Below are 21835 nucleotides of genomic sequence, written 5' to 3'. Positions count from 1 at the left end.
AAGTGAGAGGGCGCATCGCGTACATGCTGGCGTCTCGCATATTGTCTTCGCGCTCACTAATGGCACCAGTTGCTTGGGTTTTCCTCTACGGCTGCTGCCCATACCGAGGCGCCGCCGCCGTTCTGTCTCGGCTTCTCCACTCCTCACTCGCTTTGATCCACAGATGGCAAGCGACCTCGGGCGACAATTTCGGCAAGACGAGGAGGAGGCGAGACCTGTCTGCCGCTGTCACCCACATATGCCTTCGCCATATGGGGTGATCCTGTTGCCACCTCCGTGAGCCGCCCCCTCTTCCTCACCCCCGCGCGCACGCACGTCTTTCCCTTTTTGTGCTGCGTTCGGTTTCGCGTTTCTTTCCCTTTCCCTTCTCCCTCTCTCCGTGTTCTTTTATTTACGTCCATGCCGAAAGAGGCGTTATAGAGGTGGCTTAGCACAACGTCGCCGATTAAACGTAAGACAAGACGCCATCCGCACGCACACGCAGACACAGGCGCAGCCTTCACGCCGAAAAGAAAACAACAGCAACAAGAAAGGGCTGGTCAGAGGGGGACACGATTTCAACGCCGACCGTCGTCGGGGCTGTCAGCCGCGCGTGAGGGGTGGAGAAACGGAATCAGCGCAGCGCCACCTCTACAAATACGCGCGCAGATGCGGGGAAACATGCTCGCACTCGAGCAAAGCACAACAAGCGACGAACGGAAAACTCGTCGAGGAGCGCGCGTCGCTGACTCGCCACGGAAAACGCAGGAGCAGTTGCACGTTTCTACACAGTGTAAAGCAACATCGAAACGCGCAGGGCCAAAGCCGGAGAGCTGAGTGCGCACAACAACGCTGCCCGGCAGTGCGCCCTAGTAGCGGCCACGCTTGAAGCCGCCGCCACCCTGGACGCGGGAAGAAACGCGGCCGCGCAGGCGCCCACGGCCATATGGAGAGGCGCCACGAGTGCGGCCGGCACCGCCACGGCCACGGCCGAAACCGGAGCGACCGCCACTACCACCAGCCGAGCGCCCCTCGAGCCAATCCAGTTCACGCTTGCGCTTCTTTGACATCTCCTTTGCGTTCGCCTCGATGAGCTCGCCAAACTCGGCGCCCTCGTCCGCCATGGCGGCGGCCGCGGCAGCGCTGCCGCCCAGCGCATCCTCAGCGTCCTCGTCATCGTCCTCCTCCACTTCCTCGTCGTCGAGCTCGGCGTCGCAGGCTGCCTCGTCATCCAGGCCCCACTCGAGGCCGTTGTCACTCGCCTCCGCGTCGAAGTCGTCCAGGTCATCACCGCTGGCGTCGTCACCGTCGCCCGCCAGGCCATCGGTGCTTCCCTGCCCGTCACGCTCTCCCTCGTCGGACACCTCCTCGTCCTTGTCCTTGGCTGCTGCGCGCTTTGGTGCCGCTGTTGCCTTCTTGGTACCGCGTGATGCGGCCGCCGCGCTCGCCGTTCCCACAGGGTCGGCCAGCGTGCCAGAGGGGCCGAAGAGAGCCGCGTCGAGGTTGGTGACGCGCATCGCCACGTCGGCCTCGCCACTTGTGTCGCCCCAGGTGGAGCGCACCTGCGACAAGCCTTCGAGGAAGCGCTGACGCTGCACGGCGTACCTGTGCAGAAAGAGCGCCGCGACGTCCACGTCCTGCGCGCTTGCGTTGATGAAGTACGGGTCGGACGTGCTGGGCAGACTCGCCTTGTGCGCCGCGCGGTGGAAGACGGAAATGCCCGTAGCTGTGTTGCCAGCCTTCGCGTCGTCGTCGTCCTTTGAGTTGGCTCTGGCGTCGACGAACATGTTGAGAAAGTTGAGCGGCGTCATGTCATCCAGTGGGTGCACGTCAAAGACGATGTCCTCGCCAAAGAGCAGCAGTATGGAGAGCTTGACGACAGACGGGTGCGAGTGACGCGAGAGCATGTTAAGCGTCCAAATACACTCACCGGCCGCGTTCGCGAAGAGCGGCTCACGAGCCTTGGGGTCGTAGTTGCAGCCAGAGGAGGCGGCGCTGGCGGTGCCAGTGCCATTTCCGGCCTTCCCCTTTTGCGCCAGCGCAGCAGGCGCGGCGAGGGGGTTCGCGTGCGCCTTGAGCATTTTGCGCACGTGCGGGTGAGCCTGCGACATCTCGCCGACCAGCAAGAGCACTGCGCATATCATGGCGTCGTTGAAGAAGACGGCGCGCTGCAGCAGACGGTGAACAAAGGCGGCAATGCGCGCCTTCGACTTGTCGGCGCGCATTGCCTTATGCAAAAGGGAAAAAAAGTTGGTGAGCTGCGCCGACTGCGGTATCTGCTTCGGCGAGAGCAACAGCAGTCCGTACAGGGTTCGGTACCAGCGATTTAGGAAAGACTCCGCCGTGCCTTTATTGAAGGCGAGAAGCTGCAAAAGCGTAAGTGTGGCCACGCGCTGCTGGAAGTTGCCAGTATTGGCGAGAATGAAAAGAGCGTTGAGGTGCTCCTCCAGCGGGGCCAGGTCGACGCCAGCGTACGGAAAAGCACGGCGCAGCCCGACAATGATGGCCGTCGTCACTGTGGAGTCGACGTTGCCGGTGAGGGCAAGCTGGCGGAAGAGGCTAAGGTATGTCTGCACGCACTTGAGGGCCAGCTTACGCTCCTCCTTGCTGAAGACGAGCTGGTTCATGACATTGGCGGCGTAGCGCATAGTCCGCAGCGGGCAGTTCTTCATGAAGATGACCTTCTCCAACTCCGTAAACAGCATCGACTGGTGCGTGGAAGACTCGGAGAGAAGCTTCAGCAAGTGATGGTACGCCTTGTGTGCGACACTGGAGACGGGGTCACCTAGCTTGTCGATCATCATCGCCATGGCAGTGCTGCGGCCCTCGGCGACGGAGCAGAGCAGCTTACCCACAGCGTCCAGCCACGTATCGCGGCGCTGCACAATGCGGTCCTTCAGCATGGACTCACTCAAGGCAAGGAACTGGGCATAGGTGCGCTTCAGGTAGTCCTCCAGGTACCAGTATACGAGCGTCGTCTTGCGCGCCACGTCGTCCGTGGGCAGTGTGGCAAAGTACTGCGAAACGAAGCGCTTCAGCGGGCGCGGCGGCAACAGCCTTGGCCACACAGCCGTCAGCGCCTTGAGTGCCGCCTCGTAGTGGTGCGTGTCTGTGCGCGCCGTGTCAAAGAGCAGAGTGAACCCGTCCAGGTAAAACATGAAGTCTGTATCTGCCAGCTTCACCGCGGCGGTGGCGATCTTATCGGACGTCGTACCGCGACTCATAAACTGCGAGCTGTACCAGCGGCCGCGGTCCATCTGCGCCGCCTTGCCCTCATCATCGAGGATGGACTGCGCCTCCTGGTAGTACTTGTCCATCTGCTCCTTGGTGACGGTGAAGGTGGCCACATCGCGCAGACTGCAGGTGCGCAGCGGCAGTGGAACCATGAACCACTTCTTGTGGAGGTCGAGCACCGAAGACGAGCTCATGTTTCTCGCCGTTGTGCTTTCCGCTTGGCGGGCCGCTCGTCTCCCTTTCAGTCGGGGAGGAAGATGGGTATACCACAGACGGGGTGACACGAGCACGGGTGCAGTGGAAGAGGGGCTGTTATGCGGTCGCCATGTTGTTGTACGCGGCAACACGGCGAAACGGAAAGAGAGGGAGATACAACCGAAAACAGCGAACGAAAGAAAAAAAGAGGGGGGAGTGCGGCAGCGGAGGATGCGAGGAGGTGTGTGTGTATGTGTGTGTGTGTGTGTGATCAACAGCATTAGAGCGGCGCACACACACAAACATACAGAGGCACGGACATTCAGGAATGCATCCACAAATACACAAGAGGGAGAGTGCGAGAGCAGCCATGATAGACTTCATCTCACCTCCTGACAAGGTGCGTTCAAAGACGGAGAGAACATTCAAACGGACTCGATGCACCTGGCGCCTGCTCGCACGAATGAAGCGACGAGGAGACAACGTAAAGGCACGAAGTGTTGGCCAGCTCCACGGCGTCGCCGTGAAGCTGCGGTTGCTGCCCCGTTCGATCATCGGTTCTTTCCTGTGTTTTTTTTTCGTGTTGTTTCTACCCTTTGAAGTCAGTTTGTCAGAAGGAAGGTCAAAAATAGAAGAGAAGCCTTCTGCCTTCTCGTGCCCGCTGTTAAAGTGGCCCCGTCACCTCCACCCATACGCTGCTATACGTCCACCGACCTCCCCGTTGTCTGACGCGCACACACGAAAACACGCGTGCACATCATTGTCAAAAGCAGCGAGAAGAAAGAATTCTAACACGCACAAGGAGTGGCGGCCGCGACTCGCCTTCTACGGAGCCCGCAACACTTGCCGTTGCGTCACCGGCGAATCCGGGAAGTACAACGAAGGGGAAAATACGCATGTCTCGTGGCCCCTTTTAAACGCACACATGCGCCGTCACACACGCACACGCCTCCTTCCATACAAAGCCGAATAAAGCAGCTGCTGCTCGAATCAGACTCCCTTCCTCTTTTAATTGGCCCCGGGAAGCGCAGCAACGTGAGATGGCGGATCGACTCACTTGAATGCGTCGTATGTGTGTGCACACACATACATGCATACACACTCACGGAGAGGAAATGAAGTGGTTTCCTCAAGGGCCTCAACGCGAGCTTCCGTCGGTGCGTCCTTGTCGTACCAACGTGTGCCGACTCTCTGCCATGTGACCTGAGCGAAGCGGCACTCGGCCCCCGGCCCGACCATGGGCCCCATCCGCGTGGTGCGGAGCAGACGTAGACACGCGCGTTGCAGCAGTGCACCCGACTCAGCCATCTGAGCACGGCCTCTGCCCCAAACCTCTGCCCTCAGCACACGCGTCGCAGGCAGCCGCACAGCCGCTCCCCCACCGTGCCGGTCGCCACCCTTGGTGCATCCCGCCTCGGGGCGGCACGCAGGCTGCCTACCACCAGTGGCCAGTGCGAGGGCCGGATGGGATGCGTTCGAGTCACCATGACGCTCTGCCTAGCACATGGATGGCACAAGCGTGTTCGCTGTCGCAGGTCGCTCCCACGCCACGCCATCCAGGGCCTGGCCGCCGACATCCGTAGCAGTGAGTCGCTCTCACCTCCCTACGTCGCGGGTGCCTGACCCTGTCACCACCAGAAGAGGTTCGGCATTTGGCAGGGGATGGGGAAATGGGGGGATGGAGAGAGAGGGAGGCTGCCTGGCTTCCTCATCAAGGGGGGAGAGCACGGGGAGTACTGGGCACTGGATACCGCGCACTGCGGTGCCCACCCAATCATCCGGGGCGAGCTTTTGCCAGTGAGATGGAAGGAGCGGCAGCGACAAAAAGAGAAGCCCATCCACAACAACCGCCGTAAGGATAATGCCGAATGAAACAGGCGAAACCAAAAAGGAGGAGACGACGCAGCAGAGGTCGTGAGGGGTGTGTGGTGGTGGTAGTGGGGGGTGGGGGTAGGGCGAGGGTGAGGAGAGCGTGAAGAGAGCCGACACCGAACAATGGGCAAACGAAGAAGCACAGAAAAAGGACGCATCCAAGAAGCGCTCACCGGCCTCCCCCTCTTCCCCCACCAAGACCAACAACACACACATACCTGCTGAAAGAGACATGGACGCAGACACAGGTGACCATCAGCTGAGAAGGAAAGGAGGTGGTTAAGAGGGAGAACGGTGGGAGCGGAGTGCTCAGAGGGATGATAGACGCTATGCGGTGTCCCTCGCTCTCTCTTGCTTGTCTCGCTTCTGTGCCCTCTGTCTCCATAGCCCTTGATCCCGTCTCTGTGCGTCACCTCGAAGATGCCAGCGCACCTTTTCTCTCGCTGCCATGTCTTTTCCTCGTTGCTCGAGTCGCACAGCCACACGCAAATACGGAGTGCGTGTAGGCAAGAGGATGAGGAGAGAGAAGGAAAGCACGAGGGGGTGCAAATCGTGTCATGCACAGGAGCGTGTACGCGCAGCGGCAGCAGAAGCACAGAGACGCACCACCAAACAGCCAAAACGAAACATGTGTCAAAGTAGCCATGGTGAAGAGGGCGAAAAAAAGATGGCGCTATCGTTGGACGTGCAAGCAACGCAGAGACAGACAGGGAGGAAGAGGTGGAAAGCACAAGGCATGAGGTCGTGCGCACAGTTACGTGTGCCAACGTGTGCTTGCAGCGGAGATGCAGCTCCTTAAACAGAAAGAGTGTAAGATGGGCAAGCGTTCGGAGGGGAGACGCGTCTGAGACTGCAAGAGACGGATCGGCGGGCCCTGCGCACACACACACGCAGCACAAGCACATCCTTATGACACGGACGACGTGTGTGCGCATGGGGGTGCGGGCTTGCAGCGGCGCGCGACAGCGGACGTGTTCCTCTTGCCCCAGGCCTTTTCTTATTTCCCAGGCGTGGCGCACACGTGCCAGGACGGAGCTTCCCGTGAGGAGGCTTGTTGCTGCTTCACTTCATGGATGCCTTCAGTGCGGCCAGACGGGCATCCAGCTCCTCATCCGTCTCCCCTTGGGTTTCGGTGCTCTTCTGTGGCAACGCCGTGTCAGTGACGCCGACCTTTGTGCGGAACTCGAGCCCCGCCTCGTCCATTACCTTCTGAATCTCCTGCTCCGTCTCCTCCTCCTCCATGCCGTCGTCATCCATGACTTCGTCAACGGCGTCGTTCATCATATCCTCCTTCATGCCCATCATCTCATTCTGCTTCTCGAACTCACGCATAATCTTCTGAACCTCAGGAATGTTCATCTTCTTGTTCATGGAGCGCATCGCCTTGGTCACGCCCTTCATGGCGTCCGCCATCTGCGCCGAGGACTGCATTGTCTGCATGCGCAGCGACACACCCTGGATCTGGGTGCGCATGCGGTACATCTTCTGGTTGTACTTGCGCGTGCGAACAAGGTCGCGGGCCATGATGCGCACCGCGTCCACCTGGTCCTGTTTCGCCATCTTCTTCATTTCCATCATAATCTTGCGTTCCTGCGTGCTCAGTTTGTTGCGCTCACGGTCGAGGTCGCGGCATGTGCGGTCCAACTGACGTTTGTACATCCGAATCCTCTCCTGCGGCGTCTCACGGCGGAACAGGTCTGTTAAGCCCATTTTCGCTGACTCGATTCTCTTCTATGTTGCAACAGCCGTGCAGAGAAGGAAAAGGATAACCACCAAGAAAGGTGCTGGGTTTTCGGGATCGCGTGAGCGAGCTTAACCTTCGCGGAGAGGGACACCGAGTAAGAGCGGGATGGCGGATGGCAGACGTACAAGGGCAGCACATGCAGATGGGAATGGAAGCGCAAGATGCCGAAGGAGCGTCGCGAACGCAAACGGGAAAGTACCGGAAAAAAAAGAGAACGCGCGCAAGCTCGGGCGCGCACACGCACAGAAGGAGAGAGCGCGCGACGCCAACAGAAATGAGCAAGTCCGCTGAGCCAGGCCAAAGGAAGGTGAGGAAGGAGGGAGGGAAAGCGCGGAGTCGGAGAGCGAGAGTGAGCAAGCGGGCAAATAAAAAAAAGAATGGGTGTGTAGCAGAGGTGGCAGTCCTAGTCGTCGTAGAATTTCGCGGCACTTCAAGCGGCAAGAGCCAAGCTGATGAGTCACTTCAGGGGCCCACAGAGAGAGGGGAGAGGGTGGAAAAGCGCTCAAAGCCGAAAAAGAGGAAAAAACGGTCGAAAGACAAGCAATGGATGCTTGCTGAGGCAGTCGTTGTCGTAGTGCACCGCCGTGGAGAGGGAGGGGGGAAGAGGAATGCATGCGCGTATGTGAAGGTGTACACATGCACGTGTGCGTATGGTTTGGCAACGTCGTGCCGCACCACCACAAAACGGCCAATCAGCACACACACAACGAGCAGAAATATACAGGCACACCGTGCACGAGCAATGGAGAGACGCAGGCGGAGCCGCGCAGAGAGGCACAAACGTGGAGGGCGGGTGTAGGCAGGTAGAAGAGGGGAGCACCAAAACACACATACGCGCATACTCAAGGGAAAGGTACGAAGAGGCCTCGGAGGGGCATGGGCAGCGTAAGAGGCACAGAACACACGTTGGGACACTCGTGGGCCGTACGGGCACGCATACGCGCAATGGTGCACACACCTGGGAGGCAAGTCTGACGCAGTGCGCGCTCGCCTGAGAGAAGCAGGCAGCACTTCTTCTGCAGAGTGCAGGGTTGTGTAGAACTGTAAAGGTGCACGTTTGAGTGCTTGACTCCTTAAGCGGACTTCGACGGCACCGTGGGCAGGCGCATAAATTTAGCGAGTCGCCTGCGCCGAAAAAAAAAAGGTGAGAAGGTTTGTATGCGCATGTGTTTCTGCAGGTGCGCGCCAGCGGCACGGCAGCTCAGAGCAGGGAGATAGGGACAAGAACTCGGCACGAATCGGCGCGATACCGCCCAGGAGCGGCATTGGCACTGCTGCTTCCACACCAGGTCCGGTGCGACGTGTCTCCCTCGCACAGCTTGTCCATGTCTCCTTTCCTCCTTTCTTGTCGCCTCTGCGAGGGTCAATGCAATGAGCTCCCAGCAGCATCATTCTTTCGTTTAGGCGAGCTCCTTCATGATGCGGCGTGCCACCACCATGGTCGGCATCATTGTTGTGCTCGCACAACCACGCTGATACGGAGGCGCGTTTTTAGACGTTGCGTAGAACGGCGCCTGGCCCTTCTGGACGCTGACGACGGTGATCACTTGATCACCGGCTGAGGCTCCTGCCTTCGCCGTCGCTGATGCCTTCGGCAAGCCTGGAGCTGGCGGCGTGGCACCACTCTTCCACCAGTTCTCGGGCATGGCAGGCTTTACTGGGACCGATGCGCCATTGCCACCGCTCTCACCCGCAACGGCCTTACTGGCGCCGGCAAGACCTCCGCTCGCACTCAGCCAGCGCAGCTCCTTCACGTGCACCGTGTCCTTTACCATTGCCGGGCAGAATCCCGACGTTCGCAACTGACGCGCAACACCTAGCTGCTTTGCATGGCCGAGAATGCGACCGTCGTCCGCGACGCCGAGAAGTATGACACCACCACGGCATGCTGCCATGGCGGCCATTGTGTTGCGAAGCCGCTCCGCATCCATTAACACGGGATGGCGCTGCTGGTGGGAGTCTGCACCAGCTGAGGAGCCGTTCGTCACGCGCCCCACCCTCGCCTTGAACTCGACGTTATGGCACTCCTCCAGTTGAGCCACGTCGGCAGCGGTGCGTACGTCGGGAACGGGCACACGCGCAGCGCCACGCAGCTTTCCAAAGTGCACAGAGACTGAATCTGACAACGCGCCGTACACCGCTTCTGCCTGGCGCAGTAAGCGCAGGTTCTGTGAGGCGACAGCGGGCGAGAGTGTCTGCGTTTTGACTGCCGCCTCGGGTACCAGCGCAGCCGCTGTGGTAGGCACCTGCTGTGCCGTCGCGGAGGAGGCTCCGCCCGCTACGACTTCCACCGCTTTTGGCGTGGAGCTGGCGGCTGGGGAGGAGCTCGGGTCGCAAGCCTGGACGCAGCGAGCGTACAAAGCGCGAAACCGCTCGTGCGAGCGCTGAAACCGGTGGCAGCTCTCGCGCACCACGCTTACCACGTCGGGGAAGGTGTGCGGCGCGCGCGCAATGGTGGCGTTGACGCCTTGCTGAGTAGCACTATGCCCCGCTTCGCCGTCGTTCTCTGGACTCTGCTGAGGGTCGTACCCACACAACAAAGCAGTGGCCCAGTGAGCGGTGGTGGGCGCAGACGAGGTTGGCGCAGCACCAGTGTTGCTGAGCGCTGACCGAACCTGCATCACGTAGGCATCCTCCAGCACTAGCGACAGTGTGTATGGTGATGCAGCCGGCTGGGGTTTGGTGGAGAAGTGGTCCGAAGACGGCGCTGCGGGGTGCGTGCGCGGATGCCTCGATGGATCAGCCCGCGCGCAGTAGACACGGTGGGCCCGAACTGTCACCACAAACGGAGCATCCGCGAGGCGAAATACCGCCTCTGCGTTGGTGTCGTGACGCATCGCCTCTTCCACATTCAAGCAGTGGGCCAGCACGCTGCGTGCCGCGGCGGCACAGGAGCTCTCCTCCTCCTCTGATGCCACGATGTCCGGGTGATGAGACGCAGAGGCACGCGGCCGCTTGCGAGGCAAACGGCCCTTCTCACCATGGCGGCCCTCCGCGTCTCTACCAGCCGATTCGCTAAGGATTGCAGGTATTGGGATACGGCTTATGAAGCTCCACACGCACGATGGCGAAGACGCCCCTGTCGTTGCAGCCTCGCCTGGGGCCGTGAAGTAGGGCACCGCAATGTAGGCGTACCGAGAGGTGTGCCCGACCAACAAACCGTTGCACTCCACGCCGCGCACATCTGCGTGGAGGAGGCGACGTGGCACGACGGATCCGGGCGCAGTGTTTTGTGTGGTTGTATGCGGTGCCGAGAGAGCTGCCTCCACGACATGCGAAAACGATGGCCGCAAAGGACTCTGAAACAGACGCCGCGTCGCTGCGTTAACGGGGCGTTTCTGAGCGGATCGGGGGGCACCAGTCGATGGCGACGCTGGCAGCCGAGCCCAGCTGCCCTCGTTCATGAAGAGTTCTGTCAGCCATCGAGCAAGCTGCCACTGCAGCTTAGTGTGTTTTTCCTCACACGCCTGCTGCCGGGACGGAAGCGCTACCGCCGTGGCTATCGATGTCGTATCTGAGGCCGATATGCCGCCAGAGCGCTGCTGGACACCATCGAGAGCGATGCTGGTGTCGTAGAGCTGATGCGCTGCTCGAGCTCGGTTCCACAAGTCCATGTCCGATAGCGTATCGCGCATCCACTGCAAAGCCGCCGCGGCTCCGGTCTCTGAATCGCCAAGCTGCACACCTGTCACAACCTCCCCCTCCACCGCATGCTGTTTGATCACCCAGGAGGGCCACAGAGCGGCAGATGGCTGAACCGCAAAAGTCACGCACAGATGCGATCCCGCCTTCTCGCGGCTGGCACTGGCATCTGCGGCGAGAAAGACGGGGGAGTCGGCGCCGATGTACTGCAGAACGTCCAGCGGGGGAAAGATGCGCGTCACGGCGCGATCGACGCAGCGCAGCACCACGTCCTTCGCCTGCCGTGTCCACGACAGCAGCGGTGAGCTGATGCACAGCTGCACTGTAACCGACGTGCGCGAGCGCTGCGGCTGCTGTTGGTTCCACGAGTGCTGAGGCTGGTGCGCCTCGTAGCACGCGTTAGCGGCACTTGCAAAGGCACGACTGATGGCAAGCTCAGCACCGTTCGAGTCCACCAGTGCGCACATCGCACCTGCGAAGAACGGGCTGAGGTCCACCTCCATTGATCTTTGCGTTGCGGAGTGCTGTGGTGGGTTCCATGTAAATGCGTGTATCCCAAGCGGAGTTCAAACTTGCGCAAAACAACGGCAGTCCGCACAGACACACATGCACGTGTGTGTGTGCGTGTGTTTCACAGACACCGACAAGCAGGAAATGCTCGTGATGCACCCCTGTAATGCACCTTTCTCTGACGCAAGCACGCAGACACCGTCGGGTTGAAGAAGTGAAGGTGGAAAGAGAGAGGGTTGCCTGCAAAAGCGGAGGCGAGCCGCGACCGCAAGTCCACATGCGCAGACGAGGTAGGAGCAGCAGACCGGGACGAGAAGCTTCTCACCGACGCCTATCACGGAGCTTCATCCCTCGATGATGAGCCACTACTTTACGAGCGACTTCTTGACACACCGATCCACCCTGCGCACACGTGTTCCTGCAGCGCCCAGTCCCTCCTTCCTCCCACATACACACAAGCACATCTTCTTCACCGTACAACTAGCCCCGCGAGGCACGCAAGGAGACGGCGCGAGAGACCGCACAGAGAGTACACGAGATGGGGGGATAAGGAGCACTGAGCAGCAGAAGAAATCGGTGCTCTGGCTTGCTTGGTGCCTTGAACATTAAAAAAACAATGTGCTTGTACCAACGTGTGCCGACTCTCTGCCATGTGACCTGAGCGAAGCGGCACTCGGCCCCCGGCCCGACCATGGGCCCCATCCGCGTGGTGCGGAGCAGACGTAGACACGCGCGTTGCAGCAGTGCACCCGACTCAGCCATCTGAGCACGGCCTCTGCCCCAAACCTCTGCCCTCAGCACACGCGTCGCAGGCAGCCGCACAGCCGCTCCCCCACCGTGCCGGTCGCCACCCTTGGTGCATCCCGCCTCGGGGCGGCACGCAGGCTGCCTACCACCAGTGGCCAGTGCGAGGGCCGGATGGGATGCGTTCGAGTCACCATGACGCTCTGCCTAGCACATGGATGGCACAAGCGTGTTCGCTGTCGCAGGTCGCTCCCACGCCACGCCATCCAGGGCCTGGCCGCCGACATCCGTAGCAGTGAGTCGCTCTCACCTCCCTACGTCGCGGGTGCCTGACCCTGTCACCACCAGAAGAGGTTCGGCATTTGGCAGGGGACGGGGAAATGGGGGGATGGAGAGAGAGGGAGGCTGCCTGGCTTCCTCATCAAGGGGGGAGAGCACGGGGAGTACTGGGCACTGGATACCGCGCACTGCGGTGCCCACCCTCCTCCCTCCACACCCTTCCCATTCATCCGGGCGAGGGAGTCGAAGGTAAAAGCAAAGCCTAGGTTTGTTTTTTTTCGTTCGGTGTATATTCCGCGAAGCGTCCCTCTGCTCGCCTTCTCGCGTAGAAACCGGCGTACGATGGCCGGGGATGACTTTGTTAACAGCGACGGTGCGCACTCTCATTCTCCGGGCACGTGCGCCGCCTCTCTCTCCCGCCTTTGCAGCCGCCACACAGATCGACGGTGACAGGGACACAGAGAGAGAGACGGATAGCGAAAGCACGAGGAAGGGGGAGGGCTGGTGGTGCACAGGGAGGGAGGCGGGCAGGCACGCACGTCTTACAGGGACCCATTCTCCCACAAAGCATTACAGCCAGCTTCATCACAGAGAGAACGGGAGAGGAGGAGGGGGGGGGGGGCGGTGCGCTGAGGCACACACTGACACGCGTCCGTATACCAGCCCGCGCGCGTTACCGAGCACAAAGTGCTAGCACGGTGTCTTAACTTCGGGTGCGTGTCGGGGATGGAAAGGAGAAAGCAGACACATCCAAACATGCACGCATGACATACTCACGAAGGATGTCATGGCGAAAACCACCACTGACAACGAACGACGAACAACGCAAGCCTACGACGAGGCCGAACAGGAAGAGAGTGACGGCCACACGTATCACCTCTTTCGTGATCAGCACCCTGGCTGTCAGCATACGTCACGCCACCGAAGAAACGGCGGCACGGTTATGTGGTGAGCAGGCAATTATCCTTGGTTTTCCCTTTGTCTGTGTCGAAATAGTTGTTATGTCGGATTCTCGACGCACATCGAAGCTGAATTCCTACTGCCTCTCGGTATGGCTATGCACAGCACGGCTACGCATCCGCACGGAAGGCACAGGGGAAGGGGGCGAGGAGGAGGAGCATCATGATGGGCGAACAGAAGAAGGCGTGCAGCGGGACGCACCGACCGCTTGTCTTTCCTCTTTATCCTCGGCGCATGCTGCTCCTCCGCTCAGCATCACTATACATCACAGGTTCTCTGAGCACTCGGCCCGCACGGCAAGGTAGCGGTTGTAGCGAACCTGGGCGTAGTTCAGAAAGTCGACATCCAGGGCAGACACAGCCTCCTGCAGAAGCGACCAGACACTCCACGACAGGTGCGAAGCCAAGGTGAGAAGCTTCGCGAGTCGAGTCCAGTGCACCACGACCTGCGCCTCCGCTTCCTCTCTGTCGCTCCAGAACAGCTCCCGCGCGTTGGGAAAGATCTCGTACTCGCGAGAAGCGCAATCGGTGGGGCTGGAGTTCTCCGCCCAGGCCGCCTCGAGTGCATCCCGCATACCGCGGCGGTACTCGGCGATGAAAGCGGACATGTGCGCATCGGACGGGAAGTACGTGTCGTAGTCGCAGTCGAGCCCAGGGTACTCGTTGAAGTGGTTGGCAACGTCGTACAGCAGGAAGCTGCGCTTTGTGTAGTCAAAGTCGATCACCCGCACATCTTTTCGCACCTTGTGGATCATCACGTTGGCGCTCAGCAGATCGTTGTGGCAGACGCCCTCCGGCAAGTAAGCCTTCTGGCGCTCCAGCATCGACAGCATCCACGCACAGGCCGACTGCAGGCTGCGCCCTGTCATGAGAAAGCTCTCGCGCTTGTCCTCGCGCACTCTGTCGACGATCTCTTGCGACAGCACGAGGTCCACCCACTTGGTCAGCGAGCCGATCAAGTAGTTCGACTCGCGGTCAAATCGGGACTCGTCCTTGTAGGTGTCGTGGCTACTCGTCGTGCTCCCCTCAGCTGCCAGCATTTGGTTGTCGACAATCTTCCAGTAGTCCTTGTTCTGCGAGTCGCGCAGCAGCGGATGGCCGTGATCGCGCAGGGCGGCGCGCGTGGCCCGAACCTGGAATGCCGCGATGGCGCGCGCGATCGGCATCGCCTCCGCCGACATGTCCTGGTACGGCAGCGTGTAGTAGCCGTCCAGGTAATCGTACACGAGGAAGTTGCTGCCGTGGACGTAGGTGGGGATGAAGAGAGACTGGTAGAAGAGCTCGCTCTCTCGCGAGATGACGCGGTCCGTCTCCTTGCCAAAGACGCGCACCACCACCGATGCGGATGGGTCGTCTTCGTCGTAGACATGGAAGAGCTCATTGGTGATGCCGCCCGACAAGCGCTTCATCTGCAGGGGCGCGGAAGGGAGCTCGGGAGTGTTGCTGCGCTCAATCGGTGGTGAGCTCCTCTCCCTTACCGCAGCCACCTCGTTGTGCCGCGTCGTCGCGGCTGTCGGTGGCGCGCCGAGCTCCTCTAAGTGTTCTTCGGTGCTTCGGCAAGACGAGAGCAATACGTCGGGTGTGACGGACGGCAATGGCCCGGCGGGGGAGTGGCGCACGCGGTTGTTGCCTGCACCGACCTCGGGATAGTGCAGCCGGCTCGTGCTACTGCATGTGCTGCTCTCGCTAAAGGTGTTTAAATTAGTGTGCGTCGCGCTGTGCGGCTCGTCAGCGAAGACGCTGCCGCCCTGTGTTGTCGGAATCGCGCCGGGGAGGGCCGCACCGGCAGTGGCATGCTTGTGCGAAAGGGGGACTTGAAAGCTCTGCTGCGAGGACAGTAGCTGCGGAGTGGGCGTGTTCTGCGGCGGATAGTCTTCCTTTGAGTTCTTCTGGTATACAATCGCATCCGCCGAGGCCGCGGCGAGGCCATTGTGTTTCTTCTGCTGCGTCATTGACCGTTGGCTCGCGCACGACTCCGGTGACCGGCAGCTGCTGTCGCCGCCGAGTCTCTTCGCCTTGGTTTTGAGCAAAGCACGAAGTTTTGCCGCCCACTCCGGAGCACTTTTCAGCTTCTCCTCGTTGTGCCTCCACAGCACCGAGGCGCAGTGGGTGAGGACCACCTCTACAATCTGGATCTGCCGCAGCAGTGGATCGTCCGTGATCCACATATCGGTAAATTGCACCATGGACTCGAGGGGTGTGGCAGGGGCAAGCGCTGATAAAATAGACGAAGAGAACTAATAAGGAAAGGAGAAGGCGGCTCGGCACTGCGCCAAAAAAGAAGAGCAGTACACGGGCAGAGGTGCGAGACGGCTTTGCTCGCCACCCTTCGCAAAGGAATAGTACGTTTTTTTTTGCAACTAAAAGAAAACAAGGAAAGCAGAGGAAGCGTTCGTGTGCGTGTGTAGGTGCACACGTGTATGCGTATGCGTGTCTAACAGCACTTCTACTGTGGTGGTGCTGGGAAGTGATGGTGATGCAGTTGGCAGTGCTGCTGGCCACTGTGCAGCTCTCTCTCTCTATCTTTCTCACTGTCTGCTAGGTGTAGGCTACGCAGGGGGCACACACGCGTCAGCAAGGGTGCGCGAAACTGCTTATCTGCCAGCACCCGCGAACGGTGTCCACGTGTGTGTTACGAGCGAGTGCGCACGAAAGAGTGAGTCAGGTTGCCGTTGAAGAGGCATGAGTGCACAAGGCGATCGTTGCCAAACACAAAGACGCATTCATACATACATGCGAGAGAGACACACCCAGAGATAATGAGAAGGAGGGAGAGAAGAGGTGAAGTGAAGAGGTCGACTGTGAACAGACAAGGAGAGGCATCCGAATGAGGTGGAGAGAGGGGGGGGAGACGCAGAATGTCGTGTCCCCTTCTGTGGTTACTTCGACGCGTCCACCACCCCCCACCCCTCCTCTCCCTCACTGCTGTCGCATCGTTAATGTCAAAAAGGCATCGACGGGAATGACACCACGTGCTTCGCTCTCACTCCCGCAATGCTCCAGCGCCATGTTGGACGCAGTTGGGGCATACGCGCCTCTTCTTTATCGTCTGTATGCGTGTATGTGTTTGGAGGGGCGAAGCGGCAAAGATCACCGTGAAAGCCGGCCGCATCTGAGCTTCTCATGGCCTCGTCTCCGCCAGCCTCGCTGGAGGCCGGTCAGCAGCTGCGAGCCGGCTGGCTGCACCCCGGCGATGCCTGGCACGCGCTGCATGATCTGCTGAACAAGGCAGGTGTCTTATTCCACCATCGCCGCCCCCACCCCCATAACGAGGGATGCCAAGCAACATGTGCCTCGCCACCCGGGCCACTGTTTTCGCGTACGCGTCGGCAACATACCGCACAGCATGCCCCTCCTCCTGCCTGTGCGCGGCCAGCAGCTGCACGGCCGTCAGGTACCCAATACGCGTCTTTTGGCACCGCTGTCAGACGCCGAGAAGGTGGACTGCTCGCGCAGCGGCGGTGCATGTCAGAGAAGCCGATCCGTGACATCTCACCAGCTAGGTCGCGCTCGTCAGCTGGCGCGCCATCCGCAACCTGTTGCCTGTAAGCAGCTGCTGCTGCACCTTGCGGAAAGGCATCTGGCAATGCGGCTCCTCTCACACGGCCCGCAGCATGCGAAACCGGCGCACAGCGTCCACAGTAGCCCTCGGTGCACCGCTGCAAAGGCCAACTCTCTCGCCAGCGAAGGAGACCGCGGTGATACGGCGATGTTTCTGCTCCAAATCGAGCTCGTGCGAAGCTGCGCCGAGAAGCGCGTAAGCGATGCCTCCGCATGCGGCATGTCGCACCCCTCTTTGTGCGCCTCGTCCTCGAGGCCTCTGCCGTTAGGTGAGTCGCCTCTTGAAAGCGTCACCGCGATCGGTGGCGATGAGACAGGACTGAACGCCCGCGCGGCAGGCACCTGGGCACTTCTGTGGCGGTCACCGGTCGTGTACACCTGATATGTCATGACCACCTGCAAGGCGGGGCTGTGCGGCGGCTGCGCGCGGCATCGCATTGCCAGGCAAGGCAGCACCTCCTGCACGAGGTAGTACGTGTCTGTCAAGACGCGCGCCCCATCGCACTCGGCAACGGTGGCGATGTCCCCGCTGCAGCCGAGTCGCCAGCCGGGGAGCCCGAGCGGCAGAGGGAAACCATCACTCCGATGGTGCGGCGGCGGCATCGGCGTAAGCGTTCGCTAGCAAACCGCCTTCAGCCACCACCAGGGCACACAGCGTGCCAACCGCCGCACCGGCGCTAGTGCCCGTGGCATAAATCGACGTTCCACGCACCGCACCACCGTGATCGGCCCCATAGCACGATGAAGTCGCCTGTATCGCTTTTAGCAGAGGGCATCATACCCAGTACCGGCACGGCCGGCAAGACCCCCGGTACTGGAACATCGCGAGCTGGCGGATTGGTACCTTGGTCCTCGGCCGCCGCCGCCCAAAAACAAGCGCGAAGAAAGCAGGCACGGACAGAGGCAGTCGAACGGGATAGACAACGGACGACGCGAGCTCTTCACGCAGCAGGCCGTGGAGCCTGCCGGTGTCGTTCAAAGGGTGTTGGGCGACGCAGCGGGAGCACGGGCGAGAGCCGCCCTTGGCGATGCGGCCTCGGCCCTCGAAGCCGGGCGGGTCGCAGTGAGACACGGCAGGAGATATACGCCTGCCCAGCTCCGCTTTGCAATGGCACAAGCAAAGCCGTTGCCGAGGCTCCGAGCGTCACGCAGCGCGTGTCCGCGAGCGCGGCCGCCAGCGCAGGGACTCGAAGGAAGTAGAGCTCGCCTTCTGGTGCCTAGCCGAGAAGGGCGAGACGGAGTGGAAAGCTGACGAGGAGCTGCCCGGCGCTGGCGAACACATGGATCGCCTTGTCCTCGCGTCTTCCCCTCCCTCACCACCACCAACACACCTCTACCGGGCAGGAATCCCCGGTGCCACCGCAGAAGCAACCACCACAGTGGAATGGGCGGACAGGTCAAACTGCATGATCAGCGATACATCCGGCCACAAGGCGGTGCAGAGCGCCGTCGCACCGGCGCTGACGCGGACGGTGGATGAGCACCACGATGGGCTCCGCCAAAGCCGGCCATGGACACAAGATTTGCATTGGCAAGGGAAAAGGCACAGTTGTCGCGCCCATGGTCCTTCTTGTCAACATAGTTGGCCAGCGGAGGGTTGCGCAGCGACGCTCGCCGAAAAAAAAAAAGAACAGATACCATGCCAAGTCGTCGTACACGGCGCGGCGGTGGGAATCACGTGAGCGAGAGAAGGCGGGCAAGTCGTCTACGCCATCTACTCTTGCAACGCCGAACAACAGGAGGTCTCCGAGAGAGAAGAGAAGAGACCCGGTTCGCTTACGATGATGTGCTTGCATCCTTCTGTGGGCGGGTGATCACAGTAGGCGTGCGTAATTCTGCGTCGGTGCCTGCCTCCTCCCGTGCTCAGCACACACTTGCACAGCTTCTTCAAAGTCACGCTGCTGCCTTTCACACGCGCTACACGAGTGTGCCGCAGAGCAAGCTGCGAGTTTCGGAGAAGACAACGAGGCATGCCCGAAAAGAATAGCACACAAGTACGACAGCGGCGAGCAGGCACATAACCTGTGGGCAGGCGCTGCCTGTGCTTGGGGCCCAAGTGGACGAGTTAGGGAAGAGAGGGATCAAGTGGCGTGTCAGACCGAGGTCGAGTGGGGCGGAACAAGAGACGACGGCTGCGCTCCCTGCACAGAAAAGCCCTCTGAGGCGAAGACAGGCGAGCAGGACCACCACGCAAGCTCACTCGTAGGACCGTAGGGGAAGCCGCAGCAAGGAAAACGCGTGCGAACTTGAAAAGCTAGACACACAAAATCATCCCCGCCCAGTGGGCGTGAAGCGGTCGCTTCGACGGGTGGAGCAGGACTCGATCTCGCACTGCGACGCGCCCTCGTTCACACGTCATCGCTATTCTGCTTGTCTTCCGCTTTTTTGTGCGTGTGTGGGTGTGTCTGTCGCCGCTCTCCCCTTCGACCATGCCGTCGAGGAGAGACGGGTGAGCACACGCGCACGTGCACACTCGTACGCCAGCGAGACCCCCCGCCCATGCTGCCGCACAGGCAGCAGCGGCACTGGAGCGCGTGGCCGCAAGACATAGCACCCACTGTCGTCCTTGCCGCGGAGAAGGTACCTAACCGCAAGGAAGTCTGCCACACCATGCAGCACAGCTCCATGCGTGTAAGGCGATAGCAACGCTGCAAGCGAGGGTCGCCGAGCCCTTGCCCGCTTGCGTTGCTTATTAAAAGGAGACGACGCGAGAGATCGATGAGTTGGCGCTGCAGGAAGGGGCAGGGCCTGCGAAAGCGGCAGCGCTAACGCCTGGTGTTGTTCTGTGGCTGTCCAAGGTACTCGCAGGGGATGTGCTCGTAGGCACCGAGCTGGGCGAGTACAACCCGCAGCTCCAACACACTCCACCGCTGCAGTCCCGTCGGAGCCTGCTTCTTCTCTAATCCGACAGCGGCTAACTCTAGTAGGCTGCCACCCTCCTCAGGGAGAGACGCGTACAGTGCGTCCAGTCCAATCGCACGGGCTCGAGGTAGCACAAGCCCGCGCACAAATCGCTCCAATAGGCGCGTCGACTGCGTGGCGTGCGTTTCTTTGGCGTCGGGGAAGAGTCGTATGGGAGCCGTGCAGCCCCACACGTACGCGTCCTGCAGCCATTGATAGAAGAGAGCGACGAGAAGGGCAGCCACGTCCTCCTCGGATTCAATCTGCTGCAGTGGTGAGGTGGTCCACCAATCGTCAGCATCCACGCGCAGCGGCGTCACAACGCGAGGTCCGAGGCAGGAGCCGTGGCTGTCGATGCAGAAGCCTGCCTCGGTCAGGGCCCGAAAGACCGCGGCCGTGCTGTGGAGCATGTCCGTGAAGTCGCTTCCAAACAGGATAAAAGAGCTCAGGAAAGACACCACGCGCACGCCGCTCCTCCGGAACTGCTCCTCCGCACTCGAGAGCACGCGCGCCATGTCTTCCCGCACCGTGCGCTGCCCGGGCGGACCACGCAGAAAGGTGTAGAGCTGTCGAGAGTCGCTTGAGGACGGGGCGGGAGAGCTGCTGGCAGCCGCCTCTGTTGGCGCGGAGGACGCGGTAACGGAGAGGACATCGAAAACGCTGAGGCGCTGCGCCTGCTCAGAAAGTGGGTGGAGAGTCCACGGCTCCCTCAACTCCACGACGGTCGAAAAGCACTTCTTGTCGCCCTCGCCAGACGCGGCCATCAGCGCCTCTGCACCGAAGCGCCGAAGTGCAGTGACGGCCTTGGTCACGTCTGGCAGGGCCACGGTCGGCCGTGTCAGCCTCTGATGCAGAGCGGTCCAGTCAAAGACCACGCCGCCATCGTACCATGGGGAGGTGAACGCTTCGCAGAAGACGCCGGACTGCACGCTAGACGCGTCCACCCTGTCGATGTACTTGTCCTTAAGGGAAGCCATGATCCACTCCTCCATTGTGTGCTGCGAATGGGGCTGGAAAGATGTCTCGTCGGTAGCACCACGTATGCTTGGACGCGCTTGCCGTCGCTTGTGGTTGTCGCTGGTACTGCTCGCTTTTCGTCCAAGTGCTCTCGAGAGGGAGAGCGCAGCTGCACAAGCGACATGGATGGTGGAGCACATCGTAAAAAGCGGTCCGGGCAAAGATCAGGGGTCGATAATGGTAAGAAGAGAGGGCAAGCACAGAGACCGTGCATTGGCCAGCGTCTTCAGCAAGCAAGACGACTGTGCAAGTCAAGCGACAAAGGCACACACGCACGCAAGAATTCAGCGGCGGCACTCTCACTAGCAGCGGAGCAGGGCGCCTCCACGGATCTCCTCTGGCTAGATCGGTCGGTGTAATGCAACACAGGTGCCCTCGAGAGAATCTGCTCACCTGCACAGACAGCGAGGCGTCCGAAAGCACCACAGGATGTGGTGTCTGGCGAGTGTCGCGCGGCGCGCCTCTCTCAGCGCCGAGCAAGATAGCCGATGCGAGAGAAAGTGGCCCGCAGAACAAATGTTGCGGCCAGCGCAGGTCTTGGGCACGGGCGGGAGTGGTGGAGCAACTTGTGGTGAGTGCGTGCGTGCGTGTCTCTGTGTGGAATCCCGCTGCCGGCATCCTTCTTTTTTGTTGTTCTGCAGCCACTGCCTCGTGCACGTCCCCGCTTCCTATAAGCGAGACGCTCCAGAAAGTCTGGTCACCACCACCCACGGGCCGTCTTCTCTCCCTCGGAAAAGAGCCCTTTTCCTCGCAGCCCGCCATCAGCTGCGCACAAGCGCATACAGCGCGACAAAGAAAACTAAAGGGCAAGAAGGGGCTTGGGGTCAAGAAATGAGAGCAGAGGCGAAGAGTGCACGGCCGCTACGTGGGCCACGACACCGACTCCGTTCTCACTCACCGTGCTCGAGCATTCAGTATAGCAAGGCCCTTTCACGAACTCACAGAACCACCTCAGGTGCTGCAGTGGAGCGGGAGCAGGATTGCTTGCAGTGAATCCGCAAGGGTGCCCTGCAGAAGGAGGATCGAATCGGTGGGTGGAATTCGCAGGCTGAGTCGATTCAGAAGCAGCAGAGGGGGCAATCGCGCCCACGAAGCCAAGGAAGGGGAGGAGAGCGAAGAAGAACATGGGAGCCTCATCTTCTGCGCGCAGCAGCTGAACGTCACTCACATAACCGCCCCCCTCCTCTTCATACACTCC

The 21835-nt window shown here is 60.7% G+C and overlaps 5 protein-coding genes across 5 annotated transcripts; all 5 read right to left on the bottom strand.

Moving 5' to 3' along the window:
* Positions 1-848: 848 nt before the first annotated feature.
* On the bottom strand, positions 849-3407 carry LINJ_27_1360 (conserved hypothetical protein; the record flags this gene model as incomplete). The annotated part of the gene is made up of 1 exon (XM_001466467.1): positions 849-3407. One exon carries the CDS (start codon positions 3405-3407, stop codon positions 849-851), a length of 2559 nt encoding a protein of 852 aa, XP_001466504.1.
* Positions 3408-6342: 2935 nt separating this feature from the next.
* LINJ_27_1350 (conserved hypothetical protein) lies at positions 6343-6990 on the bottom strand (the record flags this gene model as incomplete). The annotated part of the gene is made up of 1 exon (XM_001466466.1): positions 6343-6990. One exon carries the CDS (start codon positions 6988-6990, stop codon positions 6343-6345), a length of 648 nt encoding a protein of 215 aa, XP_001466503.1.
* A 1434-nt stretch (positions 6991-8424) lies between these two features.
* LINJ_27_1340 (conserved hypothetical protein) lies at positions 8425-11169 on the bottom strand (the record flags this gene model as incomplete). Its single annotated transcript, XM_001466465.1, has 1 exon — positions 8425-11169. One exon carries the CDS (start codon positions 11167-11169, stop codon positions 8425-8427), a length of 2745 nt encoding a protein of 914 aa, XP_001466502.1.
* Positions 11170-13424: 2255 nt separating this feature from the next.
* On the bottom strand, positions 13425-15344 carry LINJ_27_1330 (choline kinase; the record flags this gene model as incomplete). Its single annotated transcript, XM_001466340.1, has 1 exon — positions 13425-15344. One exon carries the CDS (start codon positions 15342-15344, stop codon positions 13425-13427), a length of 1920 nt encoding a protein of 639 aa, XP_001466377.1.
* A 4140-nt stretch (positions 15345-19484) lies between these two features.
* Positions 19485-20612, bottom strand: LINJ_27_1320 (conserved hypothetical protein; the record flags this gene model as incomplete). Its single annotated transcript, XM_001466339.1, has 1 exon — positions 19485-20612. The coding sequence occupies one exon, from the start codon at positions 20610-20612 to the stop codon at positions 19485-19487; it is 1128 nt and encodes a 375-aa protein (XP_001466376.1).
* Positions 20613-21835: the final 1223 nt, after the last annotated feature.

Source organism: Leishmania infantum, chromosome 27, assembly GCF_000002875.2.
Source record: "Leishmania infantum JPCM5 genome chromosome 27".
Lineage (NCBI taxonomy): Eukaryota > Euglenozoa > Kinetoplastea > Trypanosomatida > Trypanosomatidae > Leishmania > Leishmania infantum.
Note: the sequence above shows the minus strand (reverse complement) of the source record. Positions and strands in the feature narration are given on the sequence as shown.